Source organism: Berghia stephanieae, chromosome 1 (assembly GCF_034508935.2).
Source record: "Berghia stephanieae isolate SIO BIC M18660-M18661 chromosome 1, UCSD_Bste_1.3, whole genome shotgun sequence".
Classification (NCBI taxonomy): Eukaryota; Metazoa; Mollusca; class Gastropoda; order Nudibranchia; family Aeolidiidae; genus Berghia; species Berghia stephanieae.
The window spans coordinates 35468172-35492991 of NC_088360.1; the positions used below are offsets into that span (position 1 = coordinate 35468172).

A 24820-nucleotide genomic window follows, 5' to 3' on the forward strand; every position below is an offset into this window, starting at 1 on the left:
GTACATAACAGAGATGATTTACAAGGAAAAAAATATCATCTCCCAAAACTATAACTATACATTCGACTGTTTCCCTCCTAGCCAAGAACTCTGGTCAGGGTCAGGACAAAACCAAGTAATCTCATTCCAAGACAAAGGCAGAAAGCAATTGAAAAACAGATACAAGGGGATAGAAGACAAAGGTTTGTTTGTTGCTTTAGGTCTCTTCCAACACAATTGAGGTTATATGAGAGACCGCTGAAAAAAAAAAAACAAGCAATCCAACAAAAATAGTACAAATGTAAATCAAAATCATAACCTAAAGCTATCATAAGCTAAATTATAAATAACCAAGAACAAACAGGCAGAAGATTTACAGAAAAAAAATATCCCCTGTCAAAAATACAATCACAAACCAAAGAAGCAGAATAGGCTAGTAAAGAGAAGAAGAAACGACATCACTATCGGATCGTACACCCATGCGAACATCATAGGTATATGATTCAAGGGTGATGCTCCCATCCAACCACCCGCAGAAGACAAAGGAAGTACCTCCCAACCCACTAATAATTAAACTAACTCAAGCATTATACATTGCATCCTTAAACCAAGGAAAACAAATAAGCAGCTGAGTTCATTTATCATTACAAACAAATTTCAAAACTATAAAAATAATAAGGCACTTATTGAGCATGAAAATATGATTTAATGACATAAGCATCCAGAACATATTCTCCAAACCCCATATCTTGTATTGAGGCTGTGACAAAAAGTCACTTTCGCAACCTTATACTAATATATAATATTTTGTCCACTCTTTTTCGAAACTTAGATAGAGCTATTTCAGAATTTCATTTGGTGCAATAGCCTCTTTGGACAGGTTTTTCATTATCAAATCAAGGGAAACTAAAGACAAATTATTATTGATAAGCTGCTTTGTTTTCTCGGTATCAAAACATCAGGAAACCAACCTTTTTGTCACAGCCTCTTATATAATCAAATCCAATCCAGACCTGCCAACAAGCAACAAATGTTATATGTTTATTTTTTAACTGAGATCAACTGATCTACCAATATTTATGATTAATCGCTTTAAATGTGACATAGTATTGTTAAATTTGGTCGCATAAACATATGTGAAAAGAACGCTTTTATTACTTATCTCTTCTCAAAAAGTTTGATTTAAAATCAGAATTAGTAATCGCATTTGGGTCAAATCTGGCGCTCAAATAAAAATAATAATTCTAATACATATATTATTGGGTGTGAGAAAAAAAAGGAAAAAAGTACAGAGCTATCTCAATATGTCCCAAGTTTAATCCAATAGACTACACAGACCTGGCCACTTCAAAATATAAAAATTCGTAGTTATTAGGAAATAAAAATAGTAGTCACTATAGTTTACTTCATAAACTGAATAATTACCCCGACAATGATCAAATAACACTTTAAAATCCATTAAATTGTGAAATCTGGCATCAACTTTAATTTTCAATAAGATCTAATGATTTAAGAGATGCTCGTAAACTTCTGAAATCAGAGCCAAAATTTCGTAATTCTTCAATGATATACACAGAAGCAGAGTTAATAGAGTCAAATCAAAATGCATGACATTGAATCCTTAATCGATATTAGAAAATGAATTAGGAATTAGATGGGGGGGGGGGGGGGGGTATGCATAGACATATAGCAAAATGGGAGATCGACAGAAAACATCAAAATTTGAGAATTACCCCCCCCCCCCCTAATCTTTGATATAACAAAAGTGTGATGTGTTCACTAAAACAATCGTAAAATTGTGTAAATGAATATCAATAAATGGTCTAATTGTGGTAAAATTATTAATTACTATAGTCTGGTACCTACAGGTTTCTAAACTTTTCATATTTTTTCTCACACCCAATAGATATATACTTATACTGCCGCAATCATTATACATACAATCCATAATAAAGTTGACAGAAGCGGATGTAGTTAAAATCATGGTGTTTTGTTTGTCATGATAAGAAAAAACAAAAAACGGAGCATCAAAATCAAGATGATTAAAAACAATATCAATAAATAAAACAAAGAGAGGAAAATAAAGACCCACAATTGGATTAATTTGGAAGTTTAACAATGCTAGTGACAATTTCTAGTTCTTTGTTTTGCTTTAGGAAGTTTAAGGCGCCTGTGACACTAATAGCTCACTATAATGTTGGTAAAAATGAAGACAATAGAATGAGTGAGACTAGTACAACAGAGATCCAAAGTAGATCCAAGAGCGGTATAACCTTGTGGTTTATCTGAAACCATTCTTACGTTTCACACTGACAGCGATAATGGAACTACACCTAAAGGGATTCACTCATAAGGTTACTAAAAACGTATAATAAATACGGATACACCAAAAGTTCAATAAGTTACTAATACATAAAATTAACTCAAGACAAGCCAACATTCTCCTCGCACTAAGCGGAATTCCACCCACCACTGACCCTTCATATATCAGCAACAGAAAAAAGAATGATGATGGAATAATCAAAGAGTCTAGAGTTCAAATAGAAAAGTAGATCCTTGAGTATATCTATTCGCCTAATAATCCTCCACAAAAGGCTATGAAAGTTATAGTTTCCACTTTGATGTGAAGTTCTAAATACTAACTGGAATTTTTTTAATGTCAGCAAGGTAATATGAGATGCTTTAAAAAAAAAAAAACTTAAAAGATCCTTAATTTTATCATCAGTTAAACAAAGGATGTTACTTTCTCCATCAGCTGCCATAGGAAGGCAATATCAAACCTTTTCTTTTTCAAGGAATAGTATCAACAATTTGGCAAGGAAAAATGTGTAGGAGTCCCAATGGCCATTCTATTGTTATGGAATGTCTAAAATCTCTACTAATGGAAGTTAAGTAAACAAAGATTTGATAATTGAGACACATAATCTCTATCCACTTACTATACACAAATGATGAGATATATAAAAATATTTTCGACGTATGAAAGACTTCAGAAATTGTGTATAAGAATAGGGCATGCCATCAACACTCATATCACAAAGAGTACACAGTATCCACAAGTATTCCATCAATACACATGTATTTTCCAACCAGAATATCCAAAACGAAACCATTCTTTTAAAAATCCCAAACAAAAAAAAAAACAATCTGTTATAAGTGTGATTTTAAAAACACAACAAAAGTTGAATATTCTGGTTACCAAAGACATATCATGTGGTGAAAGACGAGATATCTTAAATATAGTTTTAAAAAACATTTCATGATATAATACACCAATGCTGCCCTAAAGAATTTCAAGAAATAGGCAATGTAAGTATTGGCAAACAAGATTTTAAATTCAAACATAATGACAATATAAACACATGTACTACTAAAATAAGGAAAAGGGAATAAACTTTTGATGTTTACAAACTTTCATTGTGGTAAAACTTGCATATATACAGAGTAAAGCAGGTAACTGTGAGGATTAAATGTTGAAATTTATGGACGGCACCTTAATACAAATCATCCAACACTTAATCATATTCAGGTTAAAAATATAATGTAAAAACCCCACTTTGAGCCTATGACTTATTGCTATTATATATGAGAGGCACACAGAGGAATCCAGAAAGGTTTGTTTTTAGGGGTTTTGCAGCGCTCACAACCAAAGTATGTAGGTCAGTTCAGCGCTAATGAAAATGAAAATGAAAAGGGGAAAGTTGTAGATCCCAAGTTAAAAGCATCGAAGAAAAAGTAAGACAAAGGGAACCGGATCGAATGGGGATCATAAAATCCACAAACAATCCATCAATGTGCCTATTTTGGCAACACCTTAAAGTCCCATCCAGGGACATGTTAATGATTCTGCAGTGAAGGATATACTTCAAATGCTTACAAAGGAGAATACATTCAAAACTTAAAACAATGATATAAATAATAACAATTATAAAAACAATAATAATAATAATAATAATAAGAGATAGATAATGTACAAGGTACAAAAAACCATCTCTCTCAATAAAAGAAAGAGACTACTATTTGTCTGTCTCGTTCCCTGCTAAAGATTCCCCATGGAAAAAAAAAAAAAAGAAAACAAAACTGAGCAATCTCAATCCAGAATGACAGGGGGATGGGGGGGGGGGGGGGGGGGGGGGGCAACATGGAAAGATAAAGTAGATAAAGAAGATACAGCGATGTTGTTTGTTTTTAAGGGTTTTACGGGGCTTGCAACACATTAAGGTCATAACAGCACCAGTAAAAAGGAAGAAAATGGGATAGTAAAAAGATCTAGAATTACAATTAAAGCACACAAGAAAAGGTAAGACAAAGGGGAATTGGTTCAAATAGGAAACAGATGTAAATTCAAAGTACCAGTTTGAGATCACCTAAAAGTCTCACCCAGACACCAGCACAAGATCCCACTTAGAGGAATACACTCAAATGTTTACAAAGCATATGTTAACAATACATAACAGAAAGATGATTTACAAGGAAAAAAATATCATCTCAAAACTAACCATACATTTGACTGTTTCCCTCTCAGCCAGGGTATCTGGCCAGGGCTGGACAAAACCAAGTAATCTCATTCCAAGACAAAGACGTAAAGCAAGTTGGAAAACAGATGTAGGGAGATAGATGACACAGTAAGTGCCTCCCTGCTCACTGTGGTAGGTAAGGAATCCCACCCGGAAGATACAGCGAGTAACCTTTCTACCTACCAAGAAGGAGACCCCTCCCAGGAATCCAAAACTAAATCACCACAGGCATAAAAATTACAGGGAATGAAAGGAGAAAATGCAAATGACTTGAGTAACATGATAAAAAAACGTCCCACATAACCTACAAACCATATGACTAATTTGCTACAACCTCCAAACATACAAATAGAACTACAGGAGAGAAAAAAAGAATTGTACAACCTACTTAAATCTGCATAGTGCAAGCAATGACAGACACAATGGAAAGCTACATTCACAAAATAACATAGTAACCATAAAAGAGCTTATTATCTTTAAGAATATACAAAACATTAGAATCAAAAGGAAAATGTAATTGCGACCTTAATTTGAAGCTTCATTCACAAATGTGAAAATTACCAGAGGCGAATAAGGAGTGCAATATAGCCAGCACAGTCTGATAATATGCCAAACCTCAGCTGTCTACAACTGAGAGAAAGGAATAGTCTTACATTCCACAACATTGGTATTGAGAGATGATGGATGCGATTGTGGCTTTGTTGGAGCTGCTACAACAAAATAATTTGTACCAAAAAGACTATTGATTAATGGGCTAGAACCAGCCTGTCTGGTGCTCAACACAGTGACTGCTGGTGATATGACATTCGATGTGTTCACAGCACTGGATTGTGCATTATTTTGACTGCAGATGGATGACCTAAGGCCCTGGGACTTATCCAGAAGAACAACAGAGGGAGATGATGATACCACTGGAATTTGCTGTGCTAGATTGATAATTATCTTTGAGGTGCCAAGTTGGGCATTATTACCAACTGGGCGTACAACTTGCATTGTAGTTGGCTGACCAGCAGGACGAATCACCTGCACTGGTGACTGCAATTGAACTGTGGCTGGACGAGTCATTTTAACAGTTGGGGCCTGTGTAACTTGAGTAACAACTTGAGTGGAAATTACATTATCTGCAATTAGCCTGGCTTTAAGATTTTGAATTGTGTTTGGAAGTCTTTGAGGTTGAGAAGGAGCAGTCTGCTTTGGCAAATTCCCACTCCCAGTCGGAAGTGGTAAGAGCACAGTGGTTGGTTTGGTTATGACTGTTGCAGATTCCCTGATCAAAGGCATTGACTGTTTGGACACACTTGATGTCTGACTATCTGGCACTGACATTCCCAAAGAGGGAATGACAGAAAATTGATTATGGCTATTACTAATGTTGTCCTTATTGTTTTTATCACTCAGCACAGTAGAACTGCATTGAACACCAGCAGCCTTGAGTGGTGACTGTATGTCCAAGGCCTCTATTAATTTTGTGAAATTATTCTTGTTCTCAGTGGCATTTCTGTGCTGTGACTCACTGCTATTCTTGCATTCCTCCACATTCATGTAGTTTGAAACAGTTGCCAAAAGATTGAGACCGCCTAAAATCCCAGTATCAGCCCGTTCTTTCCGAATATCCCTGGCAACTCTATATAGCGCCTGAGAAGCAGATGGCCTTAGCAAGTCTTCAATCTCTGGAGTGTTAGATGAACCTTGATTTTGCATGAGATGTGTCAACGCCCGTTGCTCCACTGACTGTGAATTCCCTCCTTCGAAGCGTTGCCTCTTACACTGTCAAATAAATTAAAGAAAACAATGGTAATAGAAGTTTTGACAATTAAACATAATAAATTGTTAACAATTATAACATTCATTCCTATCTTCGGAGAACCTTAAATTGAAGTATTTCAGCAAAAAATTTACTTATCAGATCATCAAATTTCCTTAAATGCACTTTAAATAAGTGTCGCCACCATAAAAAATTTAATTTTATTAAAAAGTCAAATGGGAAAGGGGAATCTTTGGTAGACAGATGAGATCGTAGAAACAAAATTATCATATTTGTATTGGAACGGGGTGGGAGGGGGGAGACACATACCTTACTGCGTTCTCTTGCTTTCAACCTGTTAGCATAAACCTTGAGTTGTGCTTCTGTTTCGTCAATCTCTTTTACAGTATTATCCCTGATGAAAAGACATGTACAGTGCAGGTATTAATGTATGAAAAAACACACTATGTTAAAAACATGTCATAATTTAAGACGTATCTGAATATTCTTAAATCCCTACAATGCATCAAGTTATACCAAATATCAGTATAACTGTCTACCTCTGAAATGAAAAACTGGTAAATATGAGGCACTTCAGACAAAATATTAACAGAAATCAAATTTATATTGCTTTTTAAAACAGTAATAACCGAACATTTTTAAAACAAGAAGATCACAATCAAAATGCAAGAAGGCACGTTTGTTCATATCCAGCAATTAAGATATCTGGAAGTTAATATAAAGACTTTATTCTAAAAAATTCTTTGTGCAACTTGTAATATTTGATCATAATCTCTTCAGACACACAAATGGAGAAATATCTTACTTTGTAAGCTCAGCATTATGATGCTGCAAAAGATGGCGAACGTATGTATTCCTGTTAGAAAATGTACCCTTACAAACTTCATATTCACAAGTGAATTGTTTCTCTCCAGTGTGTTGACGTGCATGACTCTGTTAAGAAAAAATATTTTAAAAATAAACTAAAACAATCTCAAAGCAGGTGTCACCTGTGTGTGTATGTGTGTGTGTGTGTGTGTGTGTGTGTGTGTGTGTGTGCGTATGTGTGTAATTTCAAGTTTCTTTTTTATCTTCTGGATAGTAACAGCAAATGCAAAAATTTTAAGTCATTACAGCACCGGTAATAAATAAATAAATAAAGATAATTGAGCTTTTTTTTTTTTTTTTGTAACTTTTATATAGTGCAATATCCACTTATTGTGCTCAAAACACTTTACAATGGGTCCCTAACCAACAGCAACATTTAACATGTAGAACGAGACATGACACCTGTTAGGCTATATTACAATTTTTTAGGAAGAGACAACGCTGTTAACAGCCGTGTACTCATTTTACACCTGAGAGCGGTGAGAGAATGTGAGTAAAGAGCCTTTTCCAAGGACTCAACTATGCGCCAAGCGAGGCGCGAACTCAGAGGACCTTCCGATCCGAAAGTGAGTGTCATACCACTAGACCACATAGCCGCACGATAATGGATATAGTCCATTGATGCTATGCGTTTAACCAAAACGATCACATTTGCCAGCTGGATATAACGTTCCAACACATAAAACTTGTGTAACCTTTAAACAGTTATAGTCTGATTGATAGAATTTAGTGAGAACTACTCATATAAATGTCTGATTAATAACAAAAATTTCATTCCATCTATATAGGTTATGTATCTATACTAAAAGCTAATTTGCTGGCACTCAGAATAAATTAAGACAAAAGGGACTATTTTAACAAGAAACAAAAGTTGCTCCAAAGAGCAAGTCAATACTACCGAAGACTAATAAATAAGATGCTAATGTTATAGTCATAGAAGAGATTTCTTAGCTATCATCGAACTGCTTGCCTTATAAAAAATCTGGAGATCTTAATCAGGTAAGGAAATCACTATAACTCCGGAGTGAAACGAATTGCAACTTTGATTTCTATTGGGTGATAACAATGGAGAAAATATAAATATTTGTATATAATTCAATGCCTATAAATGGTCTAAAATAATATTTACCCGCTGGTGATGAGTATGGTTGTGAGTTTTGGAACAGCCAGGCTCAGTGCATCTGTACCGTGGTATACCAGCTTCTTTCAAGATATGGTATTGTAATGAGTGCTTTCGTGTGAATGTAGCATCATCCTTATCAGATCGTTTACACCTGCCACATACCCAAAACCTTATACCTAAAAGAAAGAATGATGGAAATATATTAATGAAATGCAATATACTTTGTTTTCTTCAAGGGGCTTTACAGCACTAGCGAAATATTTAGGTCATTTCAGCACCAGTAATGAAAGATGATAGAGAAATTTGGACAAAACAATCAAGCAAATAAAAAGAAGAAAAGTACCTACACTAATGAAAGATGAAGGAGTGCGTCCAACAGAGATAAATCAGTAACACTGGACTAACAAGAGGTATAGATTTTATGTCGACTCACTGTAATAGTATTAGAGTGCATAAGAGGCTTGATATTAAAACATTGAACTATGAAACAGTTCCTGATTTAAAAAAAAATAAATTTTGTTACAATAACCATGATAATTTTGATTATTTAAGGGCATATAATAAACAGTCAGCTTCAAAATGTGGTTCTAGAGAGGTTCAATTGTATAAGGACAAATCATAATATAGAAATTACCTTCTGTTCAGACAAATGACAGTGACTTACCTGACAAACTCATAAGATGACTATACAATGAAGTGCTTGCTGTGTATTCTTTTTCACAGTGTTGGCATTTCTTTGGCTTGAGCTTCCTTGGATACCATTCATAATCTCTAAGGAGTAATCTAGCATAAGCCTGCAAAGAAAAAGAGAGATCTATGACGAACAAAATTTTCAAAACGAATAATTTCTAAATTAACTTATCCAACAACAACAAAAAAGAAATTTAAAAAATCCCAACTAAGTACAATAAAAAAAAAATCACAGACAAATGGGAACTTACCATTAGCCTTAATTTGGATTCATTATCCTTTGCCTTTACAAGCCTCTGCCAATCGTCTGGGGTCATGCTATTCAGCGTCTCCTGTTCTTGGGGAGTAAGGGGATCTTGCAGTTTCAGTTTGACCAGATGGTCACAGATCTCTGAAGATTCCATCCACATTTCCATACTCACTGAAAATATAGAGAACAATTCACAAACAAAATAAAATGTTGTCAAAAAAACCTGTCTGGTCATTGTTTTAAATCCATCCACAAAGCTTATCCATCAGTAAATACACAAAAAGGAAAAAAAAAAAAAGAAAGAAAAAAAAGAGGGGGGAATCAATTGCATTCATGGACTTCAGAAATTTTAAAACTTAATTTGCGTTGAGTGGGGAATAAAACCTGACAACAATAAAAACCTGTCATTTGATGTTAATAGGACATGGCCGCATTAATAACAAATGTCAAAGACAATAATCAATGCATTGAAACGATCAGAATACAACCTGTAATATTCTGGTGTGAGCCAAAAAAAATTTTTTATTAATCTTTTCAAAATTACAGAAAAAGTTGAAGAATACTTCACCTACCACACAAAATTAAGTGACCTAAAAAGGGTAGGGAATATTGCCATATGGTTATCTCAGTACTTACAAATGATTCTGTTCTTTATTTCTTCACTCAACTCCTCCTCTTCTTTTGCAAGTAAATCATTAAGTACCTGAAAAAAAAAAAGATAAAATATTACAGTCTAATAAAAACAGAGTAATGAGCATTTGAAACTTGGAATAAATCAACTGTTGAAAGATCATGAGCAATTGTTTGTTTTTAAAGGTGCGACAGTGCTTGTGATACATTTAGGTCAGTTCAGTGCCAGTAATAAGGAAGAAAATAGGATAGTCAAAAAAAAAACAAGAATAAATTAAGATTTACAATTGAAATAAAACAAGAAAAGATAAGATAAATGGGAATGGTTCAAATAGGGAACAGGTGAAGATTCCAAGAGCATACCCAAGACGGAAAGCAGTTGGAAAACAGATATTAAAAAAATGAACTTTATATAGCGCAATATCCACTAAATGTGCTCAGAGGGCTTTACAAGGGGTCCCTAACCAACAGCAACTTTTAACATGTAGGACGGGACAAGACGCCTGACATTACAATTTTTCGGACAAAGACAACGCCAGGTACTCATTTTACACCTGAGTACGATGAGAGAATGTGAGTAAAGAGCCTTTTCCACGGACTATGCACCAAGCGCGAGGCTCGAACCCAGGACCTTCCGATCCGAAAGTGAGTGTCATACCACTAGACCACATAGTCGCACAGCAAGTGCCTCCTTGTCCACTATCAGGTCTGCCAAATTGAAAACTTCAAATTTAGTAATTTTTATGTCAATTTTTAGTAATTTGACAAGGAAATTAGTAATTTCTGAAATCTTACACAAACAATCACAAATTGGCATTGATGATCACTTCAACATTACATCGTCACGCCTATGCGCTGTAGAAATGCTTTTTTATTGTTATTATTATTATTATTATTATTATTATTAAAGCATTACTGAGAATTTAAAATTCGTAATTTTCCATAAAATTTCGTATTTTCGTAATTGGCCACGAAATTTGTCTAAAATTCGTAAAATTCCGAAAAAAGATTTCGCAGGTATGCACCATGGGAGGACAAAATACACCATCCAGCATGAGTAATAGTGACTTAAGAAAAAGAAAATGTACTAACCTGTTTAAAATTGTCCCATTGAGAACGATCAAGGGCAAAAAGCTTGGTTGACATTTTGTACTGCAATGTCGCCACCCTAGAAGATTAAAAAAAAAGGGAGAGAATAAAAAAGTTAGGGACAATAAAATGACAACACATTCATTTATTGACATTCCTCACAAACATCTAAGTCTAGCCTGACGAAAATTCAAAAACTTCAAAACAAAGCTGCCAGAATCATAACTGGGACAAATAAAGAGAAAATACTACCCCTGTTTTGAAACAGCCACATTGGTTGCCTGTTGAGAAGAGAGTTGAGTTCAAGATGGCCTGTATAAATTTCAAATGTATTCATGGTTTAGCACCGCAATACCTAATGTCATTGATATCGGAGTACAGGCCACGTCAGGTTCTCCACTCCTCAGACGAGAAATAATGTGCATATTACTTTGCAATACCATCAATCTGGAATTCTCTCTCAGTCTTTAGCAGAAGCACTCATATGTTTTGTTTTGATTTTAAGGGTTTTACGGCACTTGCAACACATTTAGATCATATCAGCGCCAGTAAAAAGGAGGAATGGAACAGTCAAAGTTCTAGAATTACAATTAAAGAACCTAAGAACAAGTAAGACAAAGGGGAAATGGTACAAATAGGGAACATATGTAGATTCCAAGAGCACACTATCTTTGTACTTAGTTTGAGATTGGACATACTACTGAAGACAGAATAATTTAGATTTTCATCCCCTTTATACTTCAAAATGTAATAAAGTCCACTCCGGATAAGCGCAACACCTTGGGATCAGCGAAAATGTTGCAATTAACCAAAGTTTCCAATCCCCTATTGCAATATTTTACACATATATGGCAAACTCAAACTAGTTGTAAACATTGTTCTTAGTCCATCACAGACTGAGCAATATAATTGAAATAAAAACCATATGGCAGCCCTGTAGAGATCAGGCAAAAGAAGCTTTGATGCAAGTCAACATCTTAGTCAGATTGGTTTAAGTTTCAACATTTGTATGAGTCAAAAAGGATTAGCCGTGGTGAGAGGACAATAAGCTCTCACCAAACCCATTGGTCACAATGCTCCGTTGTCAATCCCAAAACAAAGGATATCGCTCAGTCTCTCTTTACAACTGTTATTGTCTACCTGTTGTAAAACTATGCCCAGCCCCTCGCCTCCCATTAAATGGTCATAACATCACAAACCATAAAGCCCCGCCCTCTTTTGTCTCTAATAGTGTGGCGAACACTACTGTAGCATTAAATCCCGGTTACTCTCGATTTTTCAACATGTCACGACTTCCATGATGAAGTCATGCTATTTTGTTTGATTGATTTCTTAAATTTATCACTTTTTGAGGGAGAAAATTTGTTGCGATTAACCAAAGTTTGTCGCAATTAACCAGTGACTTTTATAAAGAATTAATTCCGTTTCTTGGGAAATGTTATGATTAACAGAGTTGCGATTATCTGGAGTGGACTGTATTTCATTTTCTTAAAATTCTCATATCACCTCTGACTTGTAAATCCCCATTGAACAAGTAAGGCGGGGTTTGTTGTTTTTAAGGGTTTTACGGTGCTGCAACACTTTTAGGTCATATCCGCGCCAGTAAAAGGGAAGAAAATTGGACAGTGAAAAGATACTAGATTTACAATTAAAAGTAAGACTGAGGGGAATGGTTCAAATAGGGAACAGATGTAGATTCCAAGAGCACACTATCAATGTATTCAGTTTGATATCAACTAAATGGCTCACCCAGACACCAGCACAAGATCCCACTAAGAGGAACACACTCAAATGCTTACATTATATATTCAAAATAACAAATACAACAATACATAACAGAGAGATGATTTACAAGGAAAAAAATATGCATTTGATTTTCCCGGTGTAATAAATGTGCAATCCAGCCCCGTCAAATTTCTCAGGAGCAAAACAAAAACATTGTTCAAGTCATGTAACTCCAACAAATCCCCCAACTCTGAAGGCCTAGGTCAAGGGACTGTCGAGACCCTGACGGAGTGAAGGAGCAGAGTCCCACTGGGAAGGAAAAGAAGCCAAGAGAGCATTACTCACTCAGGATATTATACAGAGTTGAGCTTCCTGATACCCATTTAATTGATGTGTAAAAGGTTTGTTTAAAGTAATAGATAAACACATAGGGGTACCGAGGACAACCAAATTATCAAAATTGTTCACTAAAAGTGGCCTAATGTAAACACTCACCCCTTGCCGTCAGCATCAGTCTGTGTCTGGCAACCTGCCTCCTTGTTGTCCGGGTCCTCCTCATCGTCCAAATCTTGATCCTCCAAGTCCTCGTCCTCTGATAAGGTCTCATCCTTCACCTCAACCAGCTCTTCGTGTTCCAACTTAATGCCATCTATAGGATTACAATATGCATCCTTTTCATTGGTTTGAAGTAAAGGAAGCAGCATTGTGTCATTGTTTTCTGCATCGCTTGAAGATTGTGAACTTGCAGACTCTGTGGACCCTCTTGATCTGGTCCTCCTATTCTTCCTCAGTTGGGTGAACCGTTTATTTGATTGTCCACGTTTTGGTGCAGCTTTAACAGCTGGTGATGTCCTGGACCGTTTAGCAGGAACTGGAGTATCAGATGCAGGGGATTTGTGCTTTTGCCCTAAAAGAGAAAGAAAAGCATCTAATGATAATGGATGACATTAGCAAACACCATAATGAGTAGAGTACCAATTTATAGCAAGATACTTCGAACAAAATCTGATTTCTGTTGTAGAGAACAGAAGAGAAATTCTTTTTGTTGATTAAAAATACTTTTATATTTCAATTATGTATAGTATACTTTGACATCAATCCCCACTATTCCTACAATCGTTTTTGTGTCCCCTCCCACCTTAACTAATTCCTTAAGCTGTTCTGCAGCAAATGAGAAAATGTTCACGCACAACATAAACTATAATATAAATTATATAATATCATGTAGACCTGTAAATGAGCTCTATAAAAATTGACTGAAACTCTTCGACAAACTGAAAATTCAATTATTTTTTATTATTGGAGAGGAGAGTGATAAATACAATACATTAAAATAGTGGGTGTTATCTCTTACTGGAAGTATGACTGCCATAATTTTATGTAGAAGGAATGCTAAATAAGCATGTCATTCACATAGGTAAAGATGACTTCATCAAAGTCATATTCCTGCCTCTGGAATATTTCTGACATAGTCAGAAAAATAATCACCATTATCATCTTTAACTTCTAGCCATGACCAATTGAATTTATTCCTCACATCTTTATTGATGCTCAACAAGTCTGAATTGCGATCCACGAACAGCTCAGCCATTGTGAGAACAATAGAATAATGTAGCAATGAGCAAACTTGATTTTCAATCAGTTAATGACAGAAAAAAAAAATTAAATAAATATGACTTCTGGCCAATACACTGAATTATTAAGAAGAAACTTCGGCAGGCGTAGCGGAAAAATTCAAAGAATCGAAATGAAGGTAAATCGTCACAAAACAGCAAGCTTGCTTGGGCTTGAGCAAAACAATGGCAGAAAACGTCCTGATTTGCACGGGAATGAATTAGGCTACTTACCATTGCTCCTTATAATCAGGTACCCAATCAGTGAAGAAACTGTCAACCAATTTGTTTAAAACGTGCTTGTAGCAATCTATCCTAATCTAACTTTCGATTTAAAGGTGTCTCCCACTATCATCTACTAGAGTAGGTACGGAAAACCCAAATTTAGATTATATAATTGTTGTCTTTAGGTTGCATTCAATAGGTATAACTTTTTTTCCTGATTAATATGTTATAAAAATTATTAAATTTGATTAAAAATTTAAAAAGATATTTTGAAATTTGTAGAAAATCGCCCAAATTTGGGCTGCTTTGAAAGCAACCTTTTGTCCGTTATCAAAATGCCGTATTTTCATAAATATTCAAGTCATACCTCTGTAACTTTCTAACAATGCACATATTTTTATAAACAATATGTGTATTTTTTTCCTGAGCTCAACTCTAAGTAAAATAGAAATAATTTGCCCCCAAAGTTGCTGGCAAAGGCAAAATTGTCAATTTCAACGCGAAGCTAAGAAATATCAGCGATTGTGCCCCTTGCCTGAGTATGAGTGAAGTGAATACAGCAAATGTAGTTGTAGTTTCGTTTTCAGTTGGCTGGTGAACGCAAAGCTATAAATCTTGCTTTCGTATACATCGTCTTAAAGCTGAGATTTTAAACCTTCTTTTGATACCAGAATCGTCCAAATTTTCAAATTTTTCTTTTTTTTTTTATCAATTTAAAGTTTTTAATTTGAAACTTCAAACTTTGAAAAAAATCATAAAAATGTGAATCTGGTATCGAATGAAAGCTTGTTCAATTTTCTTTCTGATGCAGCCAGTGACGTTACTATTAATAGCGCTGACGCGATCAGCCGAGCGGAGAGAAAAGACGACCGTCGGCTACGGTGTTCGAGTAGCGGAGCGCCGGTTTCAAAATCGGAGTTTACTCCTCTTCTTCAACTCCAAGCCATGAAATAATGGCAAATCCTATGAAAAAAGCATAAACATTTTTTAAAAGATGAACATTTGAATTTTAATCTGACACCAAACACGTTTTATTTGACGGACTGAAAATGAGAAAAAGAGAGTGACGATTTGAGTTGAAATTCTCAGTTTGCCAATAAAGCCATGACTCGATAAGAGGGTTTGCCATACGTTACATCCGGCATTCGCATTTTACTTTTTTATACTTTTAAAACCCAGCTTGTAAATGTGGTCAATTTTGGCTTAGATGAAACAGTGAAATTTATCGCTCTGCGGCTCAGTTAAAATTGGCGACCGTTGGGATCACGACAGGTTGGAAAGTGAAAAAAAAATTTAACGGAGGCTGTGTGAAATTACACTGGGATTTGTTCAGTCACGCCAATTCTAAAAAGCACCGCTTAGCCTTGGCAATAAATCCATCGTTAATATAAACGGCTCCCATGAGCTATGCATAGCGTTATGGAACACTCCTAATTACTTTACGGTCATTCGACTACGATTTGTGAATTCTTTCTTTCTTCACTCATTTCTTTCTTTCCTTTTTTTTAAATATTTGAATTTGACAAATTGACTGTTTTCAGTTAATTGACTGAGAATTTACAGGTCTATTATCATGATAAATGAAAAATGAGTGGGAAAGAAATTTTAAGGCTCCAAGGAGGTACTTGTGTCAATAATAACTACCATCCCTAAGAAAAAGAGAAGAAAATGGAATAAAAACCATTCACTGATGAGGTAATGTAAATATAGGAGTTGACAAGCGTGGTATTATACATTATAAAACGCACACACATACACACACATATATATATATATCAGGCCTGTAAATGGTTGGTGAAAAAATTGTCGGAACTTTTTGAACACGCGAAAATAGACACAACAGGACAAAAATATGGACACAACACAGATATGACACGTCAATTGACTAGTCAAATCATGTCACTTTCCCCTACTTATTTATAACGAGGTTCTTATTTTATGGTATCAAAACAAACAAAAAATCCCAATTATTTGAGGTCCCAGGTCCGAGTTAGTTGTAAAATGAAAGGAAGAGAACAATTCCTACCCTTTTGAAGGATGTGTATCTAGATGTCTAGTGCTCGACACGGGAAGCTGCGTATCTTCGCTCATGTTTGTGTTAAATGTTTACGCTGATTCTTTCGTTTATTTGGATTAATTCTTGAAGAAGAAGAAGAAGAAGAAGAAGAAGAAGAAGAAGAAGAAGAAGAAGAAGAAGAAGAAGAAGAAGAAGAAGAAGAAGAAGAAGAAGAAGTGGTGGTGCGGTGGTGTGAGAGCTTTCGGAGAAGAATATATATTTCGAAGAAAAATAATTATTTCGCATTATGTTTTTTTCCGTCTCACATCAGGACGGAACCAAAGAAATATAGAGACTGAGAAATAAGAACCGGAGATATGCATGTGTGTCGGTAGCAAAATAGAGAGAAACCTTCCGGTCCGGTTCGATACACTTCGGTGTGTGCGTTATTTACTGACTAGGTGTGTGTGTGTGTGTAAGAAGACGACTCGCAGGAACTTCGCGACCTCTCTCTCGCTGGCTGTGGCACAGTAGCCAAGCAGTGAATACATAAACGTCTAGTGGAGCGTGTAGGTGGCATGATAATATTATAGCTAACTGATAGACGGCATGTTTTGTCTTTGGTGCGACAAATAAAAAGTTTTTTTTGTTTTGTTTTTTTAAGTCGGCATTTGAAACGGAATAAAATCTATTTTATTTATTTTTTATTGGTCCTGTTCTTTGGCGTTACCAATTTTATTTTTCCTATTATCTTTTTTTTTTTAATCACTTATAGAGCAAAATCGTACTGTCAGAAATCCAACAATAGACGGAAGAATTACAGGACTGATATATATATATATATATATATATATAATATATATATATATATATATATATATATATTAAAATATAATATATATATATAAAATATAAAACACACAAACCTTTGTTTGGCTGATACAGCTGGTTCTTTGTCATAAATTCAGCCTGCTCATCTGAAAAAGAAAAAAATTCACAATGATAAAACATTTTAAAAATCGTTCAATTTAAAGAGCTAAATCTTGCAGTTTTTAAAAGAGATAGGCGGCAGAAATTGTAACATGAAAGTATACAATCTTTTTGTCCTCAATATATATTCATATATAGAATACAAGAAAAAAAAAATTGAAAGAAGTTAGACTTTTTTTCAATACAAAAAAAAAATAATCAGAAACATTCAAAAATTCACAAGCAACAAGATCAAGGCATTAAGTTAATGCATGCAAGTTTAATCAAAAATCCATTAATGGTTAAGAAACTATGCTTGTTCTACCAAAGTCGGATAAAAATCAAGATATCAAAAGTCTCCAAACTTGGGTCTTGTTTTAAGCAGTGATGTGTGACTAATAGAGGAAGTTGCCCCATATTGAAGAAAGAAAAACAAACGATTGATTGGAATAGAGTTTGGAATAAGCATTTCTTCTTCCAAAAGCACCTGGACAATGATGTCCAACATGGTCTATAAAGTCGTACAACACCTTACACAGAAGCAGAATGAAAATAGTCAGTTCAAAATACACAAGATCAAATCACTAATTAACTCTCTCGAGTTCATATGCATGGAAAATCGAACAAATTTGTTCAATTTTCAATGAGAGCGATATAGCAAATATGCAGTGCATCTATTAAAGCAGCTATGAAATCGACACTCAACATATTTTCTTGAAATAAATGGGGTTGATTGGGGTAAAACTGCAGAGTTGCATCAGTTATTGTCTAGCAACCACAGGTTTCTTAACTTTTCCGATTAATTTTTTTTCTCGCATCCAATATATATTTAATACTTTAGTTTACTGCTGCTACCTTTCAAACTGTCAATCTTAATATTTTTTCCTATCATTATTTTACAAACATGAAACCATCAACTTAAAAAATAAAGCAGGTCACCACGTCATATGTGTAAGTAAAATAGCTTATAAACTATGAAATCTAAGAACATTCATAATTTGACGTGTGTAATATATATAAATGTAGGGATTTGTTTAAGTCAGAGAAAAGGCATAAGGAGAATAATTTTCAAGATTTAAGATTCAGGAAAAGTAAGGCAGAAATGTGCTTGCTTCAATTCCGAAATAACAAGCGACAAAGATTGATCATAAAACAAAATGAAAGTCAATGGTATGCTTAGTGTCAACCTAGAAAATGACAGAGACAAATCTTACATTTGTTTTTCAAAATGAGAGAAATTGTTGTAAAACACACAAAAATGTGTCTTTTAAAGCTGATATCACACACGATAACTGAATTTAATTCTGAAATTTGTGACATTACTTCTTCAAATGAGTAGCAAGAAAACCATGGGAGAGCCATTGTTGTCAATATCTTAAACATCAAATGACATGGATGGATATATGGAAGTGACATAGGCATCGGCTAAATTTAACTTAGCTACTTGCACTGCCATTATTGTTATACTAAGTCAAAAGCTATAAAATGATACAAACCAGATGACAATCTCTTCAATGCTTTCACGTGATCCTTCAAATGAGCTCTCATTCCCTGACGTGCAGCGTCTTCATATCGATATTCTCTGAACTCAGTCTGACATTTTCGAGGACAAAAAGTACAAATAAACCTGTACTTCTGCTTAAATTCCTCACTCTCATCTTTGGAGAAAACATTCTCAAGTTCAGATGGAGCACTGTTTCGCACTTTCACAACATCATCGAATGACAACCATTCTTTAAGCATGATCCATTTCTGAAATCAGAGACAAATCATAATGAAATCTCAAATGAAATAATAAGACCACCACAAGTACAAGATCTTCAAAATAGGAGAAACAGGCCTGTGTGATTGTGTGGAAGGAGAAGAAGACGCCCACCATAAACTCCAGACCTGCCCAAAGTATAGCAATAACTATGAAAAATGTTTTTTTCTCTTTTTGAGGAAAATTTTTGTCTAAAAGCAAAGCTCTATCTCCACTGAGTAAATGTTTTTGAATTTTGAAAATCCATTCATAAATAAACAAGTTATGCAGTTTCAAAGGTGTCATTTATTTGGATGACCCGCAAAGAGGAAAAAAACGCGAAAATATGGGACGCTTTTTCGGCATTTTTTTTCGACCTTTGGTTGTATTGCGTAATAAATGGATTAAAAGATTGAAAGTTGAAGAGCAAATTAGGATGGTGTTTTGTAAAATACGGGAAAAGTACTCGTCATATTCATATGAAATTTTACAACCAAAAAGAAGAAATGTTCATGTATTACCTTGTCAGCGACAAAACCTCCACGCCCGGTAGTTTTAGAAATATTTTACTCCAAAGAGTAAACATCTATTTTTAACGGTCTTCTGGTAATCTAAAATTACCTTTTTTCTAACTGTGTGCTTTCAGTCATATTCATCGATAAACAGCGTCGTAATTAATTTTTTTAAATAGCATATAAGAAACGGCTTCGTCCCATATTTTGACGCGAATTCGGGCACTTCGTGAGCGAAAAAGAGGCCCAAAGATTTGTGCGGGATAGTCATTGCTACAAAGTATGCAACAGAAAGAGAAGATTTTTGGCCTGGTACCATACTTCTGCAGACCGAACTGTATGGGCCGCTGATAGTGCTGAGGAAGACAGCGACGTGCCTTCACCAACTAGACATTCAAACATGAATACAATATGAGGGGGAATGAAGAAGAAACAAAACAAAAAACAAACAAAACAAAATAATTAATAATATCACCCCCACACACGCACCACAAAATTAAAAGTTTTGCCAAGACACGCAGCATATATCATGTGAGCTCATTTACAAATTTACAAGAGAGTGATAGAAACTCCTATTAAAACAACCTCAATGTGGTCAGTATATTACATTTATCTCATGTCTCTATTAATAAGCAATTAAGAACTCACCGCTATGCGAGGCATGGCTAAAAAATATCTCTCTTTTGGAAGTGTTTCTGGAATGTAAATAATAAAATATAAAATTAACAGAGGTTTACATTTAGGACCTTTATTAGGTGAGCCATCCATACATTTACCTAAAGGCCTCACCCTCCAAACGGGTCAATCAAGTTATTAAAGTTTAAATGAGATCAATGACTTATTCATTAACTCCTAACCGTATTGATACACAGACAGTTCATCTGTCACATTATGCAGGCCATTTTTAGTGTGACTTAAAGTCGGGTGACATACTACAGAGTTACTCAGATACAGCAAGATGTGGGACTTGAAACGGGTGCTCACTATGAATGTTGTTTTTGATTCAATGTTTGCTGGGATGTTGTTTTTTTTTTCTCCTGGCTACATGTTACAATCGATACTAACAAATATTTTATTATGATATTAAGAACATGCCCATTCTTAAGAAGACTCCACTCCTTCATGAAAAGAACATTCTTCTCACCCAATGCTCAATAAAACTGTGTTAAGTGGCAATCGGTTGAGAGAGTCTTCTTGTATATTTTTCTTTTTCCTCATCAAATCACTTTATATGAAAAAGCATTTTGACTTTTCTATTATATAATCGAACCCAGGTTGAGTCCTGACTATGAGGTTAAGTTGGGCTTGTATGAAACACATCTCTACATGAAATAACCTAACGCAGCCAATGAAAGAAATCGGATCTAATAATCCTCTTCTCGCTCTTGTGGTTCAGTTCACAGTTCAGTAAAGTTTAATTACAGATCCAGGGAGACCACATATTGCCCCAGAATACTATGTATGCAACAAAATCCCAACATTTACACTAGTTTGAAGTGGGGAACAAGAATTCTACAGATGAATTAAATTTTCAACAAGAAACACTTCCCATCAAAACTTAGGTCATCACACTAGATTCCTTCACTATCGAAGTCAACTGGTCATGGCGTCACTTTTCAAGTTTTCGTTGAAAACCGAAGACCAGCCAATTTTACGACCACACACGGCCATCTGGGTAAATTAACTTAAAAGATGATCAAAACCATTAACTTATGTACAAAGACAATAATTACCATCAAAGTAATAAACTAAAAAAACATCTGTCTGAAGAATGTTACAAAGTTGTTGAACAAGGCACAACGGTTTTTCGTCTGCTAAAAGTAGTCCCGTCGCTGATACTAACTAACCAATTAATACGCTTGAATTGGGCCCATTTTCAACTTGCTGTACATTTGATGTTGTCGGGACCAAAATACATTTTAAGTCCCTTAAATTTTCTTTTGGCTGAATTATAATGTGCCTTTTGCCTACAAGGTGTGGATTAAAACGAGATTACACGAATTTTATGACATAGAGCGAGTGCTCAGGTTTATGCTTACGCAGTTTAAAAATAGGTAAACTTCCGGTTGTTTCTGAAGCAGACTGTCGCTTTGTTATTGCGTGGTGGTGTATTTGAAAAAATATTATTTTATTTTTTTTTAATAGTATTTATATAGCGCTCTAACCACTAAACGTGTTCAGAATGAATTACTTTACAAGAGGAAAGACAGTTGGCAAAGTGCTTGTCCAGCTACATGACGTGCGAAAAGATGAAAATAACAAAGCTTTGGAATGTCAACATATATATAAAACTAAAACAATGTAAAGATAATAAATGAAAGCCCCGAAAAAGGTTCATCACAGTAATGACATTTACCATTGTGTGTGTGTGTGTGTGTGTGTGTGTGTGTGTGTGTGTGTGTGTGTGTGAAGTGCGATACCCAAGGACCTGAAATTTACGACGATCAGTCATCAATTCAATAACTTACCACGGCCACCAAAGCTAAATGCACGGTTCTAATTCAGCAAACTATTTCAAACTACATTTTAAATCTTGCGTTTCAAATCGCATTACGATATCCCTCCAAATTGAATGTTCTATTATAAATAAACTAGAATCGAATCATTTTTTGTTTTTAAATTCAACTGCATTTATTCTAGCACTTTTTGATATGACATAGATAGTTGTTTAGCCGTAACAAACAAACCTGGTCAGTAAAACTGCAAAAGGATAAAGTCAATACATCGGCTTTGATAGTAGTAGTTGGTGATGTGTAAAACATTAAACTTAAACCCCACGATAACTACTCCTTTATAAAAATTAACGACAAATACACGTTTTTCATAACTTTGATGCAAGACTGGAATATACAATCCGATGCACATCCAAATCCAAAGTAAGAAAAACTGAACATGGCCAGAAAAATCCAAGGAAAGGGTGCATCACAGAAATTGTACATTATAAATAATAATCATTTTAAGTCACAGCTATGTTTTACACAAAACCAACAAAAGTAGAATCATAAGCGCGAGTGAGCTATTAAAATAATAGAATCATTACACAACCAACTTTTTAAAAAAGAAGATACAAACTTTGTTTCGTGGTCTGCTGAGATCGACAGTTTGGACAAGGTAGGAGTAGGAGGTGCCCACGCTATAGCAGACGACGCACAAAGAAGCCACTGACCAATCGAAGTGAATTGCCTCGGGTGGTGGTTGCAGTGATGACCAATCGAAATAGGTGAGTTGTAAACCGTTGCCCCCCTGCGTTGCAACACCCAGCTCTACCCTTTCCGGTATTCAGCGAATCAACAAAATGCATCCGATTGCGGAAATAAACAGAAAATTTGAAAAACACTGCAGGTTGCTCCGTCCATAAATGAAACATCCACATCCTTAGCAGACTACGAACAAATAGCCATCCTGTATCAGCAAACTATCAACCAATCCTGATTTTCATTGGTCACTGCTTGGGCTTTTTGATTGGCTGACATTTACAAGATGGCGGATTTCGGGAGGCTTGACCACGAGGAATATGGTCGAACCGTCCCAAACCCGCCATCTTGTTAATACCCGGCCATTGTCCAATGAAATACTATTTCTAGGCAAGCTTTTTGCCGGTGTCCAAAACTACAGACAATCTCATCTTAATTTAAATAAATTAGGTGACTACTCACGTATTTTAGAATAGAAAGATATATCAATGGCTTAGTAGAGTACTTGACTAAGAAAAAATCTATGACTAGAAATATGGGGGTGGGATCTGGATCCACATCAACTGCGTAGTAGTAGGAGGAGGAGAAAGACGTTAAATAATCAATGTCGACTACTACTACCACTACCAAAGGTTGACGTAAATAGCAAATTGCATGAATAAACTTGATCATCAGTAGATAATAGTAATAGGGAGTAAGAAAATTAACCAAAACTCCCTACTAACTATTATCCATTTCTATAGAAATCATTTGTTTTATCATTTTACACTCCCCCCCCCCCCACACACACACACACACACAAACAAAAGTCAACCTTGAAGACTAATACAAATTTATAGGAAATATGTTGCAATTTGCTGTGAAAATGATTGAAATATATATTTTGTACAGCCTTTGAAAATATGCGGGTGGGGGGGGGGATGAGAAATATGTAAAGTACTACTGAGCCTGAACACCAGATCAAGGAAGAATATAATGGCACCGTGTATCCATTTTATTTTTTAAAATAGACTGACATCATGATTTCCTAAGGCGAAGGTATGTTACGCTGATAAGTCTGACCGCATGTGAAATGTTTCCTCGCAGCGGCAATGAACCCGCCAAAATAATTTCAACCTTTGCTTGTGAACACATCACTCCCTCTTCAAGATAGAGAAATATAAAACCACATTTTCGTCCGTTGGAATCTTAGTTCTACATTGTTAACTCTACAATACAATTTTGACATTATGCACACAAAATTATTATTTTCTAAACCACCCGCCCCCCCCCCCCCCCCAAAAAAAAAAAAAAAAATTAAAATACCCCCCAAAAAAACAAACAAACAAACAAAAAACCCGATCGATCAGTCCTTCGGCCTATAAAAGTTTATAAGTTAATAAAAGGTATTTGGACAATGTAGTCTATATATTCTTATAATGCATTAATACTGTTCTATGTGTAATTATCTATTTTATAGTCTTAATGAAAAAAAAAATATTGCAAAGTATTACTTACCTCCAAATCCAAGAAAGACTACGAATCGATTCACTCTGAAACTCTTCACGACTGACCAACAGAAGTCCACCAAGTCAACTGAACTGGACTCTTCTTCCGTGCTGCAGACGACAAATTTCTTTGTTTCGTCTGCTGAGCGTCACGTCCTACAACTTGCGTAAAGTATTGTTCTAATTGGCTGGCTCGGGTGCATTGAATTGCGTCAGTAGGAGTTGCGTGTAAGTGCGGGTAAGAGAACAAAGAATGACACACACAATCCCACCTTGTCCACCATGGTCACTCTTGAAATGATTATTTTGTGTCCATCATGGTCACTTTTGAAATAATCAATTTTATACGTATTATTACAAATGCTGCAAATAATTAGAATAAAGTCTTAAGATATATTTTTTTCTTTTTTTTTCTTTCTCATCGCTAAGATAGAATAATATTCTTTGG

General features: G+C 35.1%; 1 protein-coding gene across 4 annotated transcripts; it reads right to left on the minus strand.

Annotated features, from left to right (window-relative positions):
• Positions 1 to 4100: 4100 nt before the first annotated feature.
• LOC144973032 (uncharacterized) lies at positions 4101 to 24520 on the minus strand. 4 transcript variants are annotated; one of them, XM_078915008.1, is made up of 13 exons: positions 21425 to 21531; positions 20340 to 20386; positions 18935 to 19190; positions 17396 to 17446; positions 13131 to 13542; positions 10914 to 10989; positions 9828 to 9894; positions 9193 to 9362; positions 8916 to 9045; positions 8258 to 8427; positions 7067 to 7194; positions 6571 to 6655; positions 4101 to 6263 (listed from the first exon to the last, which is right to left on the minus strand). In XM_078915008.1, exons 2-13 carry the CDS (start codon positions 20352 to 20354, stop codon positions 5121 to 5123), a joined length of 2703 nt encoding a protein of 900 aa, XP_078771134.1. In that variant the 5' UTR covers positions 20355 to 20386; positions 21425 to 21531; the 3' UTR covers positions 4101 to 5120. The 4 variants fall into 4 exon arrangements, with proteins under 4 accessions (XP_078771134.1, XP_078771129.1, XP_078771111.1 ...); XM_078915003.1 differs by lacking the exon at positions 21425 to 21531 and adding an exon at positions 24383 to 24520 and having other exon boundaries at positions 4988 to 6263; XM_078914985.1 differs by lacking the exon at positions 21425 to 21531 and adding an exon at positions 22764 to 22851 and having other exon boundaries at positions 4988 to 6263.
• Between the last annotated feature and the right edge of the window lie 300 nt (positions 24521 to 24820).

What these genes read in the sequence shown, in the direction of transcription:
- LOC144973032 (XM_078915008.1), bottom strand. An exon ending in AATCCAAATTAAGGCTAATG is followed by an intron (nt 9,046 to 9,192) that starts GTAAGTTCCCAT and finishes TTTTCTTTGCAG; the next exon opens with GCTTATGCTAGATTACTCCT. An exon ending in TCATCTTATGAGTTTGTCAG is followed by an intron (nt 8,428 to 8,915) that starts GTAAGTCACTGT and finishes TCTTTCTTTTAG; the next exon opens with GTATAAGGTTTTGGGTATGT.